General features: G+C 35.2%; 1 protein-coding gene across 20 annotated transcripts in view; it reads left to right on the forward strand.

The window, feature by feature from the left end:
• MLLT10 (MLLT10 histone lysine methyltransferase DOT1L cofactor) overlaps positions 1–24,630 on the forward strand; it is a 250,987-nt gene that overhangs the window by 165,762 nt on the left and 60,595 nt on the right. For 15 of the 20 annotated variants that reach the window (XM_053654738.1, XM_053654736.1, XM_053654737.1 and 12 more), the window contains 4 exons: positions 5,410–5,662; positions 9,222–9,791; positions 15,948–15,992; positions 16,827–16,859. In XM_053654738.1, coding sequence (XP_053510713.1) covers positions 5,410–5,662; positions 9,222–9,791; positions 15,948–15,992; positions 16,827–16,859 — 901 coding nt within the window. The remainder of the gene's footprint in view (positions 1–5,409; positions 5,663–9,221; positions 9,792–15,947; positions 15,993–16,826; positions 16,860–24,630) is intronic. The other 5 variants (XM_053654740.1, XM_053654750.1, XM_053654741.1 and 2 more) reach the window with 5 other exon arrangements.

Here is a 24,630-nt window from a genome sequence, read left to right on the forward strand (position 1 = left end):
GGGAACTCCTTTGTAGGTGACTGTTTTCTTATCTCTTGCTGCTTCTAGAATTCTCTCCTTCATTTTAATCTTGGCTAGTGTAATTATGATGTGCCTTGGCTTCCTCCTTGGGTCCATCTTCCCCAATCTGGGGAACCTGTCCCCATCTGATAGGTTGGCTCTCTCTTCGTTGCTTAGTTGTATTTGCTCTGTAGCTTTGATCTGTTCTTCTGTTTGGGTCTTTTTTTTTTTTTTCTTTTGGTGGGGGTGGTTCTTGTCTTGCCTGTTATGTATGAGGGGCAGAGCCTTAGGTATTCACCAGGGTGGGGCAACCCCTGTTGCTGGGTTGTGAAGCTGCATATGAAGGCAAGGTCTGAAAGTGAACAATGAGGCTTGCCCCACTCTCTGTCAGATTTCAGTTTCTTCCGCTTCTTCCCCCAAGCAAACTGGGCCCTTCTGGTGCTGATTCCTGGGTGGATGGGCTTGTGTACGTTCTAGGACCCTGAGGGTCTCTCCAACTAATTCTGTTGTGAGGCTGGGAGTCTCTCCTGCTTCCTCAACCCCCACAGGTGTTTTCAATCGGTGTTTTGAGGCTTTATTTCCTGTTGCTAGGACCCTGGGTTTCACGGACTCTCTCGCTCCCCAGTGTCATCTGGTTTATCTGCGTGCCAGTGTGGGACCACCTGGTCAGCCAACAGCCCTGGCTGCCATGTCATGCTTCACAATCGCTGCCTCACTAGGAATGTGCGTTGCCACCCTTGCCCACAGTTCTCCAGCTGCTGCCTGTGTGCCCATGGTTCGCCCACTGCTGTCTTGTGCGCCTGGGATTCGTCATCTGCTTCTTTGCCCACCTGGTGCCCCAGCTGTTTTTGCCTCGACCCCTTACTGCCCTGCTGCCCCAGTCTGCCCTTCCTATTGGTCTGGATGACTGTGTCTATTTTAACCCCTTGGTTGTTGGATTTCCATACAGTTCAACTTTCTGTCAGTTCTGGTTGTTATTTTGTTTCTAAATTGTGGTTGTCCTTATTTTGGTTGTGGGAGGAGACACAGTGTGTCTACCTTGGCCTCCACGTAGGGAAGTCTAAGTTTTAAAAATCTTTTTTTTTTAAATTTTTTTTATTGATTATGCTGTTACAGTTGTTCTATTCCCCCTTTCATTCCCCTCCACCCTACCCCCCATCCCCACCATTACCCCCCCTTTAGTTTATGATCATGTGTCTCAAGTCCTTTAGATTCTATATTTCCCATGCTATTCTTGCCCTCCCCATCTATTTTCTATTTACTGTCTATGCTACTTATTTTCTGTACCTTCTCCCCCCTTCTCCTCCTCCCACTCCCCTGTTGCTAACCCTCCTTGAGATCTTCATTTCTATGTTTCCACTCCTGATCTAGCTGTCCTTTTAGTTTGCTTTTGTTTTAGGTGTGGTTGTTAATAACTGTGAGTTTGTTATCCTTTCACTGTTCATGTTTCTTTAACTTCTTTTTCTTAGATAGTCCCTTTAACATTTCATATAATAAGGGCTTGGTGATGATGAACTCCTTGAATTTGATCTTATCTGAGAAGCACCTTATCTGTCCTTCCATTCTAAATGAAAGTTTTGCTGGATAGAGCAATTTTGGTTGTAGGTCTTTGGATTTCATGACTTGGAATACCTCTTTCCAGCCCTTTCTTGCCTGTAAGGTCTCTTTTGAGAAATCAGCTGCCAGTCTGATGGGAACTCCTTTGTAGGTGACTGTCCCCTTAGCTCTTGCTGCTTCTAGGATTCTCTCCTTCATTTTAATTTTGGCTAATGTAATTATGATGTGCCTTGGTGTGTTCCTTCTTGGGTCCAACTTCTTTGGGACTCTCTGAGCTTCCTGGACTTCCTGGAAATCTATTTCCTTTGCCAGATTGGGGAAATTCTCCTTTATTATTTGTTCAAATAAGTTTTCCACTGGTGGCTCTGCCTTTCCCCCTTCTGGTACCCCTACAATTCGGATGTTGGAGTGTTTAAAGATGTCCTGGAGGTTCCTAAGACTCTCCTCATTTCTTTGAATTCTTGCTTCTTGACTCTTTTCTGTTTGGCTATTATTTGCTTTCTTCTGGTCCACTCCATTGATTTGAGTCCCAGTTTCCTTTTCATTGCTATTGGTGTCCCGTGCAATTCCATTCATTTCAATTAGTTTCGCCTTCATATACTTGTCTAATTTGTCGGTATAATCAACCAGTTCTGTGAGGATCCTGATGACCAGTGTTTTAAACTGTGTGTCTGAGAGTTTTGCTATTTCTTCATCGCTTAGATCTATAGGCTCTGGGGCTTTGAGATCTTCTTGCGACATTTTGATCTGTTCTGGCCCTTTAAGTGTGAGAAGCGGCGCCTTGGACTCCCAGGTCGCTGGGTTGTGACGCTGTATGTGGGGGCGTGGTCAGAGCGGGAAAATGGCGACCCCCTCTGCTGTTTCTCACAGCTGGGTGAGGATTAGCGCCTTAGGTGGTTCACCTGGGCCGGGCCACTCAGAGTCGCTGGGTTATGACGCTGTATGTGGAGGTGTGGTCAGAACAGGGAAATGGCGGAGCTCTCCCTGCCGCTTGCCGCGGGGACCCGCGGGGACCCGGTCCAACGGCCCACTCCCTCTCCTGTCCACCGTGCACAAATGGGAGACCACAGTCAACACGCAGCACTGCTCCCCGCTGTCTCCCCTGCGGTTGCTCGCCTGGTTGCTTGCTCGGTCGCTCACTAGGTCCAACCCTGTACCTGGATTCCGCGCGTATGGATTGGGCGAGCTTGAGTCCGTCCGACCAAGTTTTCCTGTGCAACCCCGTTTCACCAGCCGCTGGTTTCGCCCCTTACCGGTCAGGCTGAAGAATTTGTTGTTAATGGACTTCCGAAAAGTACAATTTTCCATGTTCTGGCGGTGTTTTCTTTTGCTAATATTTAGTTGTTTCTAAACTTGGTTGTGTGAGAAGGTACGGTACATCCGCCTATGCCTCCATCTTGGCAGAAGTTCCCTAAGTTTTAAAAATCTTAACTGCAAAATATAACTTTTCATACTTTAGTGCTTGGAAGAAATACTTTTTTTTTTTAGTTTTAATTATTTATTTATTAAAATTTTTTTAATTGATTATGCCATTATATTTGCTCTATTCCCCCCCTCCATTCCCCTCCACCCTGCATACCCCTCCCCCCATTTCCCCCTTTAGTTCATGCACATGTGTCTCAAATTCTTTAGATTCTGTATTTCCCCTACTATTCTTACCCTCCCCCCTATCTATTTTCTATCTACTGTCTATGCTACTTATTTTCTGTACCTTCTCCCCCCTTCTCCTCCTCCCACTCCCCTGTTGCTAACCCTCCTTGAGATCTTCATTTCTATGGTTCTGCTCCTGATCTAGCTGTCCTCTTAGTTTGCTTTTGTTTTAGGTGTAGTTGTTACTAACTGTGAGTTTGCTGTCCTTTCACTGTTCATCTTTTTTATCTTCTTTTTCTTAGGTAAGTCCCTCTAACATTTCATATAATAAGGGCTTGGTGATGATGAACTCCTTGAATTTGGTCTTATCTGAGAAGCACTTTATCTGTCCTTCCATGCTAAATGAAAACTTTGCTGGGTAGAGCAATCTTGGTTGTAGGTCTTTGGTTTTCATGACTTGGAATACCTCTTTCCAGCCCCTTCTTGCCTGTAAGGTCTCTTTTGAGAAATCAGCTGACAGTCTGATGGGAACTCCTTTGTAGGTGACTGTCCCCTTATCTCTTGCTGCTTCTAGGATTCTCTCCTTCATTTGAATCTTGGCTAATGTAATGATCTGGCTAATGTAATGATGATGTGCCTTGGTGTGTTTCTTTTTGGGTCCAACCTCTTTGGGACTCTGTGAGCTTCCTGGATTAACTGGAAGTCTATTTCCTTTGCCAGATTGGGGAAATTTTTCTTTATTATTTGTTCAAATAAGTTTTCCACTGGTGACTGTGCCTTTCCCCCTTCTGGTACCCCTATAATTTGAATGTTGGAACGTTTAAAGATGTCCTGGAGGTTCCTAAGCTTCTCCTCATTTTTCTGAATTCTTATTTCTTCATTCTTTTCTGTTTGATCATTTTTTTCTTCCTTCTGGTCCATTCCCTTGGTTTGAGTCCCAATTTTCTTTCCATTACTATTGGTTTCCTTTGTATTACCATTCATTTCAATTAGTCTAGCTTCCATATGTTTCTCTAATTTGTTACTAAAATCAACCAGTTCTGTAAGGATCCTGATAACCAGTGTTTTGAACTGTGCGTCTGAAAGACTGGCTATTTCTTCATCGCTTAGATCTATCGGTTCTGGGGCTCTGAGTTGTCCTAGAGCCATTTTTGGTCTATTCGTGCTGTTAAGTAAGGGGAGCCAAGCCTTTGTTGTTTACCGGGACGGGGCGACCCAGGTCGCCCGTTTGTGATGCTGTGTGTGGGGGCATGGTCAGAGTGGGAGAAATGGCAGTCCTCTCCGCTAGCCCAGCCTGTCCAGTCACAGCACTTGCCCCGATCTTGTTTATCCGATTGGAATTGTGCGAGCCTGCTGCCCCGCACAGGCTTCCCTTCTCACTGGTTTCTCCGCAGACAGATCTGCAACCGACCAACCGCAGACAGTCTGCCGCGCCTCTTCCCTGTGCTAGCTCCCGTAGCTAGCTTGCGATCAGCGCCTTGGGTTGCTTGCGCTTCGTGCTCCACCGGGGAATTTTTTCTTGCTAACCTGCTCCGCTGCTGGTTTTGCTTCTCTTACAGGTTTAGCTGAGCATTTAGTTGTCTTTGGACTCTGTATTGTCGATTTTTTGTGTGGCTTGGTTGTGATTGTTGTTAAAAATAGTTGTTCTTAGATTTGGTTGTGCACAGAGGCAAGGTGGTTCCTCCACCTACGTCTCCATCTTGGTGGAAGTCTCGGAAGAAATACTTTTTTTACAAAGGCTTTAAATCTTTTGTTCTGAAAAGCAGACTTCAGCCAAATATATAAATTTTTGCTCTAATCTGTCCTAGCTCTGTCCTTTTAATTTCATGGCTATGTTCCTCTAATCAGTTTGTGACACCTCACTTGTAATTGTCTTTCTGAGCTGAACAATAAGGCTGATTTTAGTTTCATGTGTGGGAAGTGTAGTATGTTCTTGTTGAGAATGCTGTTGTTTGAGAAACAAATGTTTTCCATATATGTCACTGAATAAATAGGACTAATATGTATTTTTACTGATTGCTGGAATTCGATGCTCAAACAGCTATAAGTTATCTGCATTTTTTAAAAGAGCGTTTGTAACAGACTCCAGTAGTGTTTACATAATGCTTAGGTGGAATTAACTTGTTTTTGTAACAGAAACTTTCATGTTACATTACAAGTCCAGTAGTTATTTGTTATTATTAATGTGCTACCCTTTTTTTATTATCTGTAGCCAAATTATAATCAGTGTTTTTTCTTTTCCTTTCTCATTGAAAATGTTAGACTTATACAAGCACTAGCAGCAACTCTATATCTGGATCATTGAAGCGCCTGGAAGATACTGCAGCACGATTTACAAATGCAAATTTTCAGGAAGTTTCTGCGCATACAACTGGTGGAAAAGAAGTTTCAGAGTCTAGAGGGTCAGAGGGCAAAGGGAAGAAGTCTTCAACTCACAGCTCAGGTCAAAGGGGAAGAAAGCCTGGTGGAAGAAATCCAGGAACGACTGTGTCAGCTGCTAGCCCTTTCCAGCAAGGTATTAATTACAATATTTTAGTTAAAATACTTATTCTTATGATGATCAATAATAGTTAGGTTTTGCAAAAGAATTTGCTTTTTACTGTTCATAACTAGTGATGTAAGTTACTTACAAGGCTAGTGTTTCTTGTTAAAATGTTTTTGGGACTTTTGCTTGCTTTTTATATTATGCCATGTCTTTCTAAAGTTGGGCTATAATTTTAATATTTAAATAGATATGGAATAAAATTAAGTTTGGGGAGAAAAGCAACAAAAGCTGGAGTTTTGCTTTCTGCTAATAGAATAGTCATCTTTTTTTATAAATGTTTTTATTTACCTTTCCTAATTATATACTAAAACAGTTAAGGTATATATTTTTAGAAAGTAAATAAGCATTGGGTAATTTTTTAGGGGAATCTAAATAGTTCTCAGTAAACAGTATTGTTGATTATTAATGCATTACAAAGCTTGATGTTAAAGTACAATTTTGCTCAGCCTACATATCTTTTGGTAAGGCAGCTATATTTACAGCATGTCCAGTTGAAAAATAATTCGTTGTTTAACTGAAATTTAAAATTGACTGGGCATGCTGTTTTACATGAGTAACTCAGCTAAACTTTAGAATACATTAGACTTACGTTCTAGGTTTTAGCTTTGTGTAATTCTTTTTTCTTTTTTAAGATTTTATTTATGTATTTTTAGAGAGAGGGAAAGCAGGGAGAAGGAGAGGGAGAGAAACATCAATGTATAGTTGCCTCTCATGTGTCCCCCACCAGGGAACCTGGCCTATAGCCCAAGCATGTGTCCCAACCAGGAATCGAACCAGTGACCCTTTGATTATCAGGCCAGTGCTCAATCCACTGAACCACACTAGCCAGGGCTACTTTGTGTACTTCTTAACATGAACACAAATATTTTGAGATATATAAATGTTAAAACTGGTTGAAAGTAATATATTAGTAAAATGTACAGTAAATGCCGCCGCCATCCCCCCTTTCCACGGCCCCGTCCTTTTTTACTCTCGAGGAGTAAATGACAGGATGGGCCATGGTCCTTTTCTTTACCCTGTTGAAGCTTTTGTTAATGATAAAAATTGTATCCAAAATCTACCATGGTATAATGTGAAGATGTAGAGAGATTACTTAGTCTGCTGACCTCATTAAAAATTATATTTATATATTTTAAACTAATAGTTATTTTGGTCTTTGAGATCTTTAAAAATCCTTTTTCTAATTTTGACTTACAATACCAAAAATAGACAAATAGAAAAGAACTAAAATGTCAAACTTGTTTTATTTCGGTAAGTTTACTTTATATCAGTTTTTTATGCTGCTGTGGAAAATAAATAGTAAAACCTTAATTTTTAATGTAACTTTATTCACATTTTAAAATATGATATTAGGAGAATTCAGTCATCTGTACAATTAAGATTTTATTTTTCATTATAGAAATTGTATTTTTGAGTTTTTAATATATCTTAGAAGTTTTTAATATTTAGAAAAGAAATCTTTCATTTTCTTAAGGTTCACAACATTGAGTCTTTTCCTGCCTCTGTTAAGACATGGGTAGCAAATATTTTTATTTTTTTATTTTTTATACCTGAGGTGTAATAGTCTATAAAAGGTGAAATATAAAGGTAGGATATTTAATATAATTTTTTTTTCAGTGCAGGTAGTATGTGAATTTTAGAAAATAAGCATTGAAAGTACTGAATAGATTAAATTTAAACTATTTGTTACACTGTATTGTGCTTTTAATACCAGCTGTACAAACACAAATGTGTAGGAAAAAAGACAGATAATGATAGATTAGAATGGCTAACAAAGAACTTCCTTGTAGCTACTAATTAAGTGGCAAATGGCAGTTATCTTTAAATGATTGCTGTAATGTAAATGTCTCCTTAATATATATGGTTTTCTATATAGACATAGCCTGAAAATGCATACATAGGAATAAATACTTTTATAAATGCATAAAACCAGATATTGTCTTGAAAAAGTTAAATTTTAAACTATTAATTCTTTTTCAATAAGCCATTTCAGAGGAGCTTAAAATTTTAAAATTAAAACCTTTGTATTTTAAAAACAAATTCTTGTATTTGAGGGAAAAATATCTTTGTAAATATTTAGGTGGATTTATGTATGGTTATTTATGAATATGCTCTGCAATAAAATAACACTTAGCTTGAAATTTCCTTCCCACTCTAGTAAACACTTTATTTTGAACTTTGCTTTCTAAATTCATTCGTTAAAGTATGACATACTTTAATTTTGTGAACTATATTTAGATTTATGTTCACAGCTAAGTTCATTTCATTTGGCAAGCCTGAGGAGAAGATTTGGTGTGATGGGATGAGGAGCCAAACTGTCCGTTTCATCCCAACCCTATTATTTTTCTGCCAGGCACAATATTTGGCCGTGTCTAATGTGCTTCTGTATATAGTGTGCACCCACATTTTTGGCCTGAACTTTCAAGAAAAAATCTTTTGCTTTAATTTCTTAATTAAATTTTTTATTTATTTACATGTAGATACTTGTTTTCTGTATTATAAAGGAATTTTAGCTCTTATTTTTGAACATAATTATGGTACAAGAAATTTTATGTAACAAATAATTACAAAACACAAGAACAGCTTCAAGGTATTTCAGGTACTACCCATGTATAATACACATCTTTATTTTTCCCTCAAAAATCTGGGCAAAATGTGGTAAATAAGAACCTGAAGTTCTTATAGCTCATAGTGACATGAGGGGCTACAAATGTTCTTTACTTAAAGAGTATGGGAAGAATAAGCAGTTGTGAAAGAGATTCATGAGAGCAGAGCCTCTCCTGTGACTTTACTTTAAAAAAACAATAGCAAAATTTTAGTGGCTGGTTTCTTTGCTCTGTGCAGCTCCATGAGAAGTGGACTGGAAGAATGTAATGTATATAAATTAAGTTCTATGTGATAATTATTATTTGATTAAATCTGTGTTTGGTAGGGTAGCTTTAACTGAGTAACAAACAACATTCACCTACATTATCTAGAAGATCAGAACAACTTACAGCCTATGAAACATCTTTTGGTTCTTATTGTATGTTGGCAACATTTTATAATTATATCTTCAGTAATTGAAAAAGAAGTTCCCCATGTCATTCCAAGTCCAGTTATAGTCTTGTCAGTGTCTTCTTGAAATTTTGCTGTTCTTCAATCCTTCCTCAAGCATACACATATTTGGGGGAGAATTGAGGAATGCTGCCATGGTAAAAGGTAGGTTAAATAAAGTACTTCTTATATCTTGGTAATTATATAAGTAATAGTTTACAATTACATTTAATAACTATGACAAGTATTTTTATAAGGTAATTTTGTAGATAACCTTGTTTTCAGTAATAATCCTTTTAAAAGTCTACCTTTATTATGTAAGTGATGTCCTAAGTTTTATAGTTAATTTTTTCACTCTTTTTTTTTTGATGATTATATCATTTCTACTGTTCATGGGAACTTTTGCATACAATTTTTTCTTTTCCTACCCCCTCCCCTTCGTACTTCCTTTTTCCCCCCCCCTTTTCTTTTCTTTTTTTTTTTTTTGCTACAGGCAGTTTTTCAGGAACTCCAGGCAGTGTAAAATCATCTTCGGGAAGTTCAGTACAGTCTCCCCAGGATTTCTTGAGCTTTACAGACTCAGATCTACGTAATGACAGTTATACTCACTCCCAACAGTCATCATCAACCAAAGATGTACATAAAGGAGAGTCTGGAAGCCAGGAAGGGGGGGTAAATAGTTTTAGTTCCATAATTGGTCTCCCTTCGACCTCAGCTATTATTTCACAGCCTAAGAGCTTTGAAAACTCACCTGGAGATTTGGGTAATTCCAGCCTTCCCACAGCAGGATATAAGCGGGCTCAAACTTCTGGCATAGAAGAAGAAACTGTAAAGGAAAAGAAAAGAAAAGGAAATAAACAAAGTAAGCATGGGCCTGGTAGACCCAAAGGAAACAAAAATCAAGAGAATGTTTCTCATCTCTCAGTTTCTTCTGCTTCACCAACATCATCTGTAGCATCAGCTGCAGGAAGTATAACAAGCTCTAGTCTTCAGAAATCTCCTACATTGCTCAGGAATGGAAGTTTACAAAGTCTTAGTGTTGGCTCATCTCCAGTTGGTTCAGGTAGGGGTTTCCTCATTGTTTTTCTTCCTTACTTCCACCACCATCCCATTTCCATTACTCTAAAAAGTAAATTCATTTTAAACTATTGTTATGATAGTACTTGAGTTGCTAAGTGATATTTGATCATCTTGATGAAAAAATATATTTTGTTCTTTGAGAATCAATTTGGTGTTTGGAAATGATGTTTGACACTAATCTGATGTTACTTAACTAAATATAGGATAAATAGTTTATTGGTTATTTTTGATGAAACACCTAGAATTTCTAATAGTTCCAGTTCATTTCAGATAGTTCCATTTATTTGTGCCAGGGTCTGTTAAATGCTTTATAATTATTATCATGTATAATCCTCACAACAGTTTTATGAAGCAAAAACTGTTAAGGCCTCTATTTTACACCTGATAAAACTGAGGCTTGGACAGGTAAAATATGTTTTCAAAGATCACACATCAGGGATTTCTTTCTATTTCTTATAGATAGCTTAGTGGTGGACCTGTTTGACATGTATGGTGGTTTTTGTGTGTTTTTTTTTGAGAAATGGGTAGAAAGTATAGAAGGATTGTTTCATTAGTAGTGTGAGAGATGGTTTGAGACCAGATTTCTCAGTCTTGTCACTGCAGTATTGCCATTTTGGTCAGGGTAGTTTTTTTGTTCATTGCTGTCCTGTGCATTGTAGGATGTTTATCAGGTCCCTAGGCCTCTAGATGCCAGTGACTTCCAGCACCCACCCCCACCCCTTAATCAAAAAAAGTTTCCCCCCAAGGAGTAGGGAGCAAAAATCTCCCTTGGCTGAGAACCACTGTTTTAGGTAGGAGGGATGTAAATTGCATTGAGAAATTAGTTCATCGAGAAGATACAAACATTTTGCACACTTGAACATGTATTTATGTAATATGAAACATTTGACATTTGAGACCAGTGTGTCTTAGCAATTAGTTTTAGCCCCAAGTCACAAAAAAGTAATTTTAGATAAATTTACTGAGAAAAAACTTGAATTTGTTTTCATATTTAGGAAAAGGCACAGTAATCAAATGGTTACTGAGAAAATGAAGCCTAAATTTGCTTTTGTGAAGAGATCCTCACTGATTTCAATACATAGAAATCTAGTCTGATGATTAGTGAATTTCAGGAATTCATTTAGATACCATTTGAACTACATCTTCCAATGAGTGGAATTAAAACAATTAACTGTATTTTGCCATGTGTAATGCGCTTCAGTGCATAATGTGCACTGACAAAAAAAGAAACAAAAAATGTTTCACTTTAATTTTTAAATTTAATTATTTGTATTTAGATACTTGTTTTTTATATTATAAAGGAATTTTAGCATTTATTTTGAAACAGATATCATTATTGCTTTTTAGAATTACACTTTTAACACATAAGCATAAAATAAAAGCATTTAAAACATTTATATAGGTACAGAATTAGTACTATCCATGTATAATGCGCATTCTTTTCCCTCAAGAATTTGGGCAAAATGCACATTATACATGGCAAAATATGGTACATCTCTGAAAAAATTTTCCTATTCCTACCTGATACAGATTTAGGGAGATTTTAGGCATAAGAAATAGTATTCTTTGCACAGTGATTACTTTCTGAGGACAATGTTTGTGGTACATCTGTGGAAGAAAAATGAATTTGTATTCCTTTCACCATAAATATTATTTTATGATAATAAATGGCTTAAATTTAGATTTGCTGGGATTTTTTTCTTAAACTCGTACCTAAAAAAACTTAAATTTGTATTTCAGTTTCTTACACTTATACTTGTATCTCTTGTTAAAGTGACACTGTAGTAATGAAACAAGATTAGTTACTTAAAACTATTCAAGATAATACATTCTTTAATTTTATACATATCAATAAAAGTTTTAGGATTAGATCAGAGCACTCTCTTATTGATATACTTAGTACTAAAATGTTTTTCTTACCTAGAAGAAGCTAGCTAAATGCCATTGATATTTAGAAATTATGCTTTTTTGTCATAAATTAAAAATTACCAACTGTTGTTGAAAACAGTATATGTTACATACTGTCTTAAGCACTTGACAAGCATCAAGTAATGTTACTCATATAAAAAAGAAACAATTCTCACAGCTCTGATTCTTGAAGCTAAGCAGTTTCCTTGATTTCAAACAATTATAAAATTCAGTGGATGTTTGCTGATGAGAGTTTAAAACCACAGTAGTATACCTGTCAATCATACTTTAAGGAACAGGATCAGTGAGAGAATTTGAGCCAATAATTTAACTTGCAACAATAGTATCTCCTCTTAGCATGAAAATACTAATTTTTCCTTTGGATTGATTTTAGATTGAGAATTCATTCAGTAATTGTAAAAGCAGGAAACTTTCTCCCTGTATAAGTAAAAAGGAGAAAATGTATACTGTGTAGTATATTATCAAGAATTGTTTTTCATGGTACCCTTTTAAAGAGATTTATTTGCTATAATGATAGGTTCATAATTCAGTAATAATGAAAGTGACATTTGTGAGCATCTTTTGGCTATGAGGTTAAGACTATCACATGCACTTTAATTCTAGCCCCATGAGGTTAGGGGCTGTGTTTGTGATGTTCACCACTATCTGCTCATTGCCAGTCCAGTGCTTGCAGCTTATTAATATTGAATTGGCCAGAAAGTCTGTTTAGTTTTTTCCATAAAATAAGATAAATTTTTCATTTGCACCAATAACTTTATTGACTTTGATATTTTGAGTATGTTGGCTATCTCCTGAGTGGTATAACATTGATTGTTTTCAATTAATGCCTCAATTTGATTGCCATCAACTTCTACTGATCTCCAACTGTGGAGCATCATCCAGTGAGAGATCTCCAGAACGGAACTTGGCAAACCACTTTTGACATGTTCAGTCACACACAGCACCTTCTCCATACACTGTACAAATCTTGTTTTTTGCATTTCAGTTGTGTATTTACCTTTCTTGAAATAATAGAGCATAATATGACAAAAATGTTTATTTTCCTCCATCTTCAGTGGCTACACAGAAATTCACCTTTTTCTTTTTTTGATGCATGCTGATGTGATAGTTGTCACAACAATCTCACAGATTGTTTTGAATGAAGTTAAAGACAACTAAGTGCTACTAGGGCCATCTTATGGAAAAAACCAAATGATCTTTTTGTCCAAACCAATATGTGTTAAACATCTTTTAATAAAATGAATGAATACCACCGGTAATCACGGAGAACGTACCATGTGGTTAGTATTTAGTATCACAGGCTATTTTGTACTTGCCTTTGGGTGTTTATAATCAGGTTTCATGAAAAGCTTTACAAATAACTAAGCTTTATAAATAATTAATTTTACTTGATCAGGGCTTTGGATTGTAAAGTTTTTATTTTAGTAAATTGAAGTATATCCTGATGAAGCACCTACTGTTTTACAGTAACTTGTATAACATGAAAAACTAGTGTGTTGTTTTAAGTGATGACTAAAGGATGTAAGTTTTGGTTTACAGATTATGTTAAGCTTTTTGTTGAATTCTTTCCTACAGATATTCTTTTGAGATCCTAACAAGTAGGCACCCAGTTTTTTTTTGAGACATTGAATATTAACACAGCATTTGAAAGAGCTGACATGCAGTGTTTGTCCTCTTTTTTCCTTTTCCTATTTAAATATGTTGACCACGTCATGAGAGTTTGATTTACTAAAGTGAAAGTTAACATTTTAAAAAATGTATTGGGGTGACATTGAATAACATTATATAAATTTCAGGTATACAGTTTTATAATGCAATCTGTATACTCCATTGTGTACTCAATCCCAAAGAAAGTTAAATTTTTTTCTTGACAAAAGCATCTTATTTTCTCTGAGAAAAATATGGTATTCGTTAAATGATAAGGAGTTGATGGTTTAACTTTTTTTTTCTTTGCATACTGTCTTTTAAAGTATACAGTTCCCTATTTTTTAAAGACTATTTATAAATTAATTAACTAATAATTAATTTTCGGTGGGGGCAGAGACACACATACACACACACCCCTGCTGATTGGTTGCCTCTTGCATGTCCCCAACCGGAGACCTGGCCTGCAACCCAGGCATGTGGCCTGACCAGGAATGGAACCGGTGACCTTCTGGCTCATAGGCTGGTGCTTGAGCCACACCAGCCAGGGTGCAGCTCCCTGTTTTTATAGTTGTCGCTAGTTCTTTAATGTAATGCCATACCTTTCTAAGTTAAGATACTTGAAATCTGTTTCAGTGATAAAATTCTTCAGTGGTGATAAATGCTACAAAAGAAGATTCTAGAAAGGCGCTCTTTTGGTTGTGATCCTATCTACTTAATGTTAAAATCTTGAAGATTTCATGGAGATGAGTTATTAATACAAACATCATTTCAAGAGTAGTTTGTTCTTTTCTATGGAGATATAAAAGTTACGAAAGTTTAATTTGAAGCCATATAAATAACTTTGGAAGAGTTCTTGTTAAATATATCCCCATTTATGTCATAGGTTATAAAATGAAACTGATAAAACTTACCCTGGTAAAAAATTTTTAATTAGGAATAGGCTGATTCCATAAACAAATAAGGGAATCATAAAGCTACAAATACTAATCTAATAAACTAGTAGAGTTACTAGTATAGTATTGTAGATCGGGGATAGTTACAGTTATTGAGCATAATTCAAACCTATCTTAATGACTCAGGCTAGTGATTTTTATATACTTTGATTATATTGGGTCATAAATGAAAGTCATATAGGATATCAGATGCTGCTGAAACCAGGATGTCCCCTGGCATTGACTTTCTTGGAAAATCCCCTGGTGTTGTTTTGGTCTTCAGTGAGTGGACATTTGGGCCTGCACCATAGCTGTCTTTTCACAGAAATACTAGATTAAAGGCCTGAACAGCAATATTCCATTTTTACCCCATTGAGAAAGTTTTTTTGGCTATTCCCAGTATCCTTTGATTATTTTTTTACCGCCATTCTAAACAGCTTTCATTTCTCTGTAATGTACCATGTTAAGTCTCTTCAGTAGCCCTCACTCCCTTTTTAAATCTCATTTGTGTTGGATTTGTTAATGAGGCATTAAGGTGGCAAATTCTCCTACCGTCTCTCATTTTTGAGTGTCCCCTGGATTCAGTGTTTCACTTTTTTTAAACAGCATCCAACATAAAGTTCTATTAACATTACAATAATTGAAAGTAAGCACAGGCTTGCTCTGTCTTGCTTTGTGTTTTTATTGCAAGTTATTCACAGTGTGCCCAAGATTAGGCTCAACCCCTGAGGTACATATATTGTTGCCCTGAAAGGCTCTGTTGTACACATGGTTCCTAGAGGTCATGTTTTTGGTTTCGTAATATCCAGAGAATTCCCAGATATCCTTTCTTTAGGAGAACTTGGCCATTAATATTAGCCACAACAGAATACCAGTTGTTTCGGCGATTAGCAGGGTTGTGAGTCACAACCTTTATCAAGTGTTTTTGCCTTTGCATTGCCATGTAGAAATTTATTTCCCATTTTCTGAGCAGCTTTTGCTTTTAACATTGTTTTATTGCCTCCTGTCACCCCCTGCTTGTTCTCATTTGGGTGGAGTAGAAGAATAAGAGTAAAGGCTTATTCATTCATTAGTATCATCAAAAATGAAAGGTTACAAGAAAGTAAGCTGAGTGTAGTTTCATGAGTTTTATACTGTTCTATAAATCATAATGGCTTCTGCTTGTATATGAACTAAATAAATTTCATACTTAAATTGTAATTTCTAATTGACCACAGCATTCACATGTTTTTGATACACTGTTCACAGCTAATGAATTACATAAAACACATTAGTTTATCACATTGCCTAACTATGCTTTCTGTTAGTAGTGAATCCATTTATTCTTAGATATTTATTATGCAGATTCCTTTGTAAGCCTTTATGTGTTTTCCTCATTCTTTTTCCATACATGCACACACACACATTCCTACATTATCTCATTAAGATTTGTGAGAATTCCTTCATGTTTAGTCTTCCTGCCCCTTACATCCCAGTTACTGGCTTATCATTTCTGTACCCACAGTTCTGTTTGCTCTTCTCAGCTAGATTTTTTAGGTGAATGTTTTTCTATTTTTCTGGCCTGTTTCTTTTTCTACTCTTGAGTCACTGACAACCTCTTTGCTGATTTCCTTTCTCCTCCCTCCCAACAGAAATTTCCATGCAGTATCGGCATGATGGAGCATGTCCAACAACTAGTAAGTTGTCAAACTGGGTTGGTAACCCAGGCTTTTTGACTCCTACTCTAGTGCTTTTTCTAGTATATTATGCCACCTCTAAACCTCTAAATTTTAATTTTTCAAAATACAGTTTGTTCTTAATTGAATAGATTTCTTTCTCATACAAAGATATCTTAAGTTGCTGCTTTGTCTTATGTTCAGGATCCATATCACAGTCAAATTGTGAACAAATTTTAATTATTGTTGGCCCTTTAATATGGTACTTCCATTGCAAAATTGTGATGTCTGTCACCAATAAAATAATATTTCAGTATTTTGGTTTTCATTAATCTTGATGTTAATATAATATTCAGTGTTTATATATTGACATTAGATAGCTTTCTTGCTTAGACTGCTACACTTGCTGCGACTGTGAAATCCAGGATATGAGAATGTTTGATGGGGGTAGATGATAAAATGAGGTTTTTCTTTATAATAAATACTGTTGAGTGTGACCAAAGGTAGGTTTACCTATATAGAATTTTATTTAGATACTTTTTGCAAGAAACACAATACAGAGACTACTAAGCATCTTCTTAAAAGTGAGTTTCCATATGAATTATTACTAAGGAAATCTGTCAAAATTATGATTATATACCTAAACATTTAAATTTAGTAGAAAATATATTGACAAATACAATATTTAGAATTTTATACTGTTGTAAAAAATGAGCTGACCTTGCAGTTTTAATGATTCAAGCAATGATACATGATACTGAGATTTTATCATACTGATTTAGTCTATGCCTATATATTTCTTTTGTGTGTTTGAGAATGATCTTAACCTGAAGTCCTTTTTTCCTTACTTAAAAGCTTTCTCAGAGTTGCTGAATGCAATACATAATGGTAAGTTTTATTAGAATCTTCTCCAGTGATTCATTTATCATAAAGGTTGCTTTTTATAGAGAATCCTGATCAAAAACTTGCATGTTCTATTGATAAGATGAAATCCAGTTTTACTGTGAGTCAGTTATTCAGCAACTTAGTGAAAACTTTTTGTAGGCTGCCTTTGGGATGGTAATAGGTCAATGTAGTTCATCACTTTGGCTTTTATTGTCTCTTTGTGAATAGAATGTAATAGTGTTGTTCTAATTGTATGAAAGTCTTTATTTCTGCACATAGCTTTTGTAGTTCTTTGAGTTCTGTCTTGCCACTACAGTTAGTAATTGGTACCTTCATCAGGAATTTACTGCTTCTTCCACAACTTGGAATAAGAATTTTATTTTTAGGATTGTATGTTAATGTATAGATTACTTTTGTAATTTATCCCTGTATTCCACATAAAGAATAAAAAAGAAGATAGCCTTTTAAATTATGTCTAATTTGGGACCAGGTTTTCTGTATTAACTTTATGAAGTCTTGTGTATTTTGCTAATGTAGTTTAATTTGCAGTCAGTTTGCACTGTGTTTGTATTGTATGCCAGGTGCTTACAAATCTACTGCCAGTAACAGAATAATGGCATGGTGAGCAGGCATAGATACTCATGTTGATTTGAAGGTAGGGATAGTTGGAACGTGATTTTATAAGTGATCATTTTATTCATGCATGAATTTATTATAACTTTTGCTTCCCTGTGTAACTTGGAACTGCAGAACCTTAGGTAATGAATACTTCAGATAAAAAGGAACTCTTGAATATTAGATTTTTTAAAGGAAAAGGGATTGGAAGCATTCTTGAGAATAAACTAAACATGTTACCCAGTCTTTGGTAGGGAAATTTTAAAAAATGAAGAGATTTAACTTTTTTTTCCAGTTTGCATAGGTAAATTTAGACTTCCTCTTTAATTTAGGAATATTAGCATTTGGAGGCATGCTGGAAGTTTAAAAAGTATACTTGGTGTAAAAAGAAAGTAGATATCATGGGGAGCAATTGTAAATGAACTGCCACATTAATCTTTTGCCTTTATTAACTGAAAAAGTACTGGGATATATTAATTTAATGGTATACTTGTCATGTTTCTCTGTATGGGTGAATGAAGTTAATGCCATAGGATAAATATGATGAACACAGGTTTTCTTCAAAATTTTTGGTTTTACAAGATTGTTTGGGAGAACTCTCTAGTAGTCTTAGTCACAGTATAGAAAAATGAAATAAGTAATGGACATATTTATTATTTATTTTACAGCTGTAAGTTTGCACCTTTTGACTCCCTTTACCAATTTTGCCCTTCCCCCACTCTCTACAAGACAACCACCAGTCTGTTATCAATTATATGAGTTCATTTTTTTTAAGATTCCACATATAAGTGAGAACATACAGTATTTATTTTTTTCTTTCTGACTTACCATTAAACCCTCGAAGTTCATCCATGTTGTCATGAATGGCAAGATTTAGTTCTTTTTTATGGCTGAATAATAATATTTCAGTTTGTGTATATTTCCTTTATCCATTTACCCATCAGTGGATATTTAGGTTGTTTTCATGTCTTCACTATTGGAATAATGCTACAATGAACATGGAGGTGGATATAGAGTTATGCCTCAGCATCCACAGGGAACTGTTTTCAGGACATCTCCCCCTGCCCTGCCCCAGACAACAACTCTGTGGATGTTCAAGTCCCGTATATAAAATGAGCAGAGTATTTGTATATAACCAACAGACATCCTCTCATACACATTAAATAATCTGGATTACTTGTAATATTTAATACAGTGCAAATGATGTACAAATGGTTATATTGTTTAGAGAATAATGATAAGAAAAAAGTTCATATGTGTTTAGAAGGAACATAATGTTTTCCCCTCAGTATTTTCAGTCTGTAGTTGGTTGAATCTTCAGGTGTGGAACTCATGGATGTGGAGGGTCTGTCAACTGTATCTTTTATAATTAGTGTTTTTGGAAAAATATCCAGAAGTGCAATTGCTAGATCATATGGTATTTCTATCTCAGTATTTTGAGGAATCTCCAAACTAATTTCCCTAGTGATTATACCAGTTTACATTTCCACCAACACTGCACAAGAATTCCCTTTCTCCACATTCTCTTTTTTTCCTAACAGCCTTTCTAATATACATGGGATGATTATCTTATTGTGGTTTTGATTTACATTTATTTTCCTGATGATTAGTAATGTCATGCATCTTTTCATATACTTTTTGGCCATCTGAATGTCTCTTTTGGAAAATGTCTATTCACATCCCCCCCATTTTTTAAATTGGATGTTTTGATTTTTGTTTGTTTATTTTTGCTCTTTATATATTTTGGATATTAACCTCTTATTCTTACTGTATATATTATTTACAATCATTTTCTTCCATTCAGTATGTTGCCTTTTCATTTTGATGGTTTCCTTTGCCATGCAGAATCTTTTTAGCTTGATATAGTCCCAGTTGTTTGCTTTTAGTATCAGACTTAAAAAAATCATTGCCATGACCAATGGCAGGGAGTTTATTGTGTATGTTCCAACAGTTTCATGGTTTCAGGTTTTGCATTCAAGTCTTTAATCCATTTTTAGTTTGCTTTGGTGTATGGTGTAGGATAATGGTCCAGTTTCATTCATTACATATGGCTGTCCAGTTTTCCTAGTACCATTTATTGAGGAGACTGTTCTTTTCCCATTGTATATATTTTTGGCTTCCTTGTTGTAAAATTGACCATGTATTTGTGGGTTAACTTCTGCACTCTCTGTTTTTTTCTGCTGATCTATGTGTCTGTTTTTATGCCAATATTCTACTGTTTTGATGACTATAGTTAACATAATACAGTTTGAAACCAGTGACTATGATGCCTCTGCTATGTTCTTTTTTCCTCAAGATTGCTTTGGCCATTTGGGATCTTTTGTGATTCCATACAAACTTTAGAACTGTTTGTTCTATTTCTGTGAAAAATGGCTTTGCAATATTGATGGGTATTGCATTGACTCTGGAAATTGTTTTGGGTAGTATGGACATACCAGTAATACTAATTTTTTTCAACCCATGAGCAAGGACTGTATTCACATTTGTGTCTCTTTGTATTTCTTCCATTAATATATACTAGTTTTAAGTATAAAGAACTTCTACTTCTTTGGTTAAATTGATTTTTAGGCATTTTGTTATTTTTTATACAGTTGTAAATGGGATTGTTAATATTTCATTCTAATAATTCATTCTTAGGGTGTAGAAACAGATTTTTGTATATTGATTTCTATCCTGTAACTTAATCAAATTTGTGTATTAGTTCTAACAGTTTTTTGATGAACTATTTAGGGTTTTCTAAGATTGTGTCCTCTGTAAACAGAGATACATTTACTTCTTTCCAATTTGGATGTCTTTTATTTATTTATTTTTACTTTGTTTTAATTGTTCTGGACTTACATTTTTAATTGCAGAGACAAGTGTTGGATTGTCATCTAGTGAAGTGATATTTAGCCTGTGGGTAATTGAGGGAGAGTTGCTTGGATTTACTTGGAAAAGTCCATATGTTTGTGTTTTCTCTCTTTTTCTCCCCAGGAGTTAGCTTTTTTAAAAGATTATAGTAAAATGCATACAACATTTATCATTTTAACTTTTTAATAGATATTTATTGATTTGAGAGAGAGAAACATCAATTTGTTGTTCTAGTTATTTATACATTCATTAGTTGGTTCTTGTAATTGTGCTGACGGGCCGAGAATCAAACTCACAACCTTGATGTATCAGGCTGACACTCTAACCAACTGAACTACCTGGCCAAGGCTTAATTATTTTTTAGTGTTCAGCTCAGTAGTGTTAAATATATTCACATTTTCGTATAACCAGTCTTCACAACTTTTTTATTTTATAAAACTGAAATTCAGTAAACAATCCCACTTCATCTCCCTGCTCATCTTCTCCTGGCCTCTGGCGACTGCCATCCTACTTTGTGTTTGTATGGTTTTGACATCCAGGTACCCCATGTGAGTAGAATCACACAGTAGTTGTCTTTTTGTGACTGACTGCCTTACTTTACTTTGCATAATGCCCCCAAGGTTTACGTACGTTGTAGCATATGTCAGAAGTATCTTCCGTTTTTACGGATGAATAATATTTCATTGTGTGTCATCCTTTTGTTTATCTTTTGAGGAATACTTGGGTTGCTCCCATCTTTTGTCTGTTATGACTAGCTGCTTTAAATACAGATGTACAAATGTCTGTTGGAGTCTCCATTTTACCCAGAAGTATAATTGCTGAGTTATATGATAGTTTTTTTGTTGGGGTTTTTTTAGTAGTTCTATTTTTAATTTTTGGGAAAGTACCATACAGTTTGCCATAGTGGCTTCCCAATTTTACATTCCCGTCAGCAGTGCACAAGGCTTCCAATTTTTCCACATCCTTTCCAACACTCACTATATTGTGATAGTAATCAGCTTAACACGTATGAGGTGTCAACTGCTAGGTTTAAAATTTTTTTCCATTACGTTTGGCATCATTTAATAAAAGGCTTGAGATTTGTCACTGAGAGAGGAAGGGAAAAGAATAATTTATATGTTATCTTATTTTTCTTTATTTGCTTTGTATGGTTGCTATGACAAATTATCATAAACTTAAAACAGTGCAAATTTGTTGTCTTACAGTTTTATAGGTTGGAAATCTGAGATGAATTTCATTGAGTTAAAATCAGAGTTTCCAGACATTTTTTCTTTTGTAATGTTGTAAGTCTGTTTCCTTATTACTTCCTACTTTTAGGGCTCCTGGCTTTTCTTGCATTGTAACCCCTTTAAAGCCAGCAATGTTAGGTGACGTTTCTTGCATGCTTTTGTCTGTCTGGTACTCAGATTCAAAGTTGATGAGATCTCTGATGATTAGATTGGGCCCACCCAGGCAATCTAGGATAACCAATAATGTTTACATGTCAAGGTTCTTAATTAAAACACATTTGTGTAGTTGTTTTTGCCACTTAAGGTTAACACTCACAGGTTCTGGGCATTAAGGCATGGATGTGTTTGGTGGGGGTTGGAGAATGGGGAGGCATTACTATGAATACCATATTTGCTCACCATTATTCTGACTGTTTTACTTAAGAAGGTATTACTTAAATCATTCAGGGTTAGCTTTCATTAACAACAAATATATTTAAAGAATAATATGGCTTTAGTACCTATTCAATTAACTCTTCTTCCTTGAATTACTAGTGACCAGTTCTTATTACCAATTCTAGGAGGTAGTCAGGGTTTATTTTGTTTTGTTTGTCTTGTTGCAATGAGAGTGTTAACCACTCTGTTTTGAAGCTCTATATTCTACTGCAACATTTTCCTTTCTTTTTTCATATTATAAAATATTTCAAAAGTACAAAGTAATTCAGACATCACGAATTCATTACAGATTTAATACCTGCTAATATTTTGCCATATTTTTGTAGATCCTTTTCTAATTTTTATATGAAATATTTGATACACTGATGGAAATGTATAGAGGTTACATAGCATACCCTAATAAAACGAACACTCAGGAACCTGCCATCAATTTAAGAAATAGAATATTACCAACACTGTTTAATGTAGCACATGCTTTTCACCATTGAAATTCCCAGAGGAATATCCTGGATGTTATGTTTATCATTACTTTGCTTTCATTAGTTATTTTGTGTGCATGCATGTATGTATGTATGTAGAAAATTACACCCCCATCTCATTTTTATATTTCTCTCTTCTCAAATAAATGGTTCTTTCTCTACTACTTCAGTATCTCATTTATCTCTTTTCAAATCCAATTTTTACTGAGATAAAATTCATATAACAAAAATTACTAATTTAACCATTTAAAATAGTAGAATTTAGAGGTTTTTAAATAGTACATTCACAATGTTGTGCATCTGTCACCATTGTCAAATTCCAGAACATTTTCATCAACCCAAAAAGAAATTACATAATCCCAATCCCTCCTCCTCATCCCCCACAATCCCCTGGCAACCACTAATCCAGCAATTTTCAACCTTTTTCATCTCATGGCACACATAAACTCATTTCTAAAATTTTGCAGCACAGCAAAAAAAACCCCACGTTTTTTGTCAGTCTGACAAAAAATTGGTATAATTTTGATTCATTCACACCACATGGTTACTGTTGTGTTGGTTGTTGTCATTTGTTTATTTGACGGTCTAGGGGAAAAGAGGTCATTGTCCCTGACTAAATAGTCAGGTATTGCATGTTTTAAAAATTCTTGCAGCACACTTGTTGCATATTTCTACATTTGCCTACTTTCTGTCCTTGTGGATTTTAGATATACAGGGTATCATACAGTATATGGCCTTTGTATTTGGTTTCCTTTTCTTAGCATAATGTTTTCCGTGTTTAAACATAAGCTTTATGCATGTTAGAGCATGTATCAGTTCTTTATTCTTTTTTAAGTGACTGAATAATTAATATACATCTTACGGATACACCACATTTTGATTTTCCACTCATTAATTGATGGACATTTGGGTTGTTTTCACTTCTTGGCTAGTATGAATGGTGCTGCTGTAAACATTCATGTAAAAGTTTTTGTGTGAACATATGTTTTTGTTTTGGGCATATAATTAGGAGTAGAATTGTGGGGTCATATGATAACTCGATGTTTAACTTTCTGAGGAACAGCCAACTATTTTCCATAGAGGCTGCACTATTTTTTTATGTTGCCATTAATAGTGTATTGACAGTATGAGGCTTCTGATTTCTCTACATCCTCACCAAGACTTATTTTCTTTTTTTAAAAATCGGACCTATTGAAGTAGGTGTAAGGAGGTATCTGATTGTGGTTTTGATTTGTATTTCCCTAGTGACAAATTACATTAGCATCTTTTCATGTTTTAATGGCCATTTGTATATGTTCTTGGGAGAAACATTATTATCTCATGTCAATTTTTGTAGTTTATGTGTTTCTAAGCATATGATTATTTCATCTGTTTTTTAAAAATTTCTTGGCATATAATTATTCATAGTATTCTTTTTATAATCCCTTTTGTTTAGGTCGGGTAGTAAGATCCTCTTTCATTCCTGGTTTTAGTCATTGAGCCTCTCCTCAGTAGTTTAGATGAAGATTGGTAAATTTTGTTCATCTTTTAAACTAACTTTTGGTTATTTTCATTTTTCTCTGTAGGTATTTTTTTCTCTTACTGCATTTCTGCTGTTTATTATTTCCATTCTTCTACTTATTTGGGGTTTCTTGTTTTTGTTTCTTGTTTCTTAAGGTGGAAAGTTGGATTTTATTTTGTTTGAAAGTAGGCCTTTCTGCAAGTATATCAGTATCTTTTATGATTCCTTTCAGTACTTCTTAATTGTTTTATTCCAAGTATCTTCTCCTTTACTTTTTAACTTATTGTCATGCATATTCGCTGAGAAAGTATTTTAACTGTGCCTACAGATTCAGCTATTGTTCATACACATTAGATTTCCAAATCTGTGCTTCTAATGTAGAATTTTCTCTTCAGTTTTGGATTTATTTCCAACAACGTAATAAACCTCTCTTTTTCCACTATAAGCCTGCTTTTCTTGTGTTCTATATTGCCTTATGGTACTTCACCTTACATACACTAGGGAGTTAAATTAAACTCTCCTCTCTCTTTTTGTTTGTTTCCATTGCCTCTGCCTGGGTAATCCTACATAATTTGTCATGTGAACTCTTTCAGTGACCCCCTAACCTACATTCCATAATCCAGTTCATTATCTAGGTGCTACTAGAGTCAGTAGTTTATTTAAAA

This window comes from Artibeus jamaicensis, unplaced genomic scaffold (assembly GCF_021234435.1).
Source record: "Artibeus jamaicensis isolate MK-2021 breed Jamaican fruit bat unplaced genomic scaffold, CSHL_Jam_final contig_867, whole genome shotgun sequence".
Classification (NCBI taxonomy): Eukaryota; Metazoa; Chordata; class Mammalia; order Chiroptera; family Phyllostomidae; genus Artibeus; species Artibeus jamaicensis.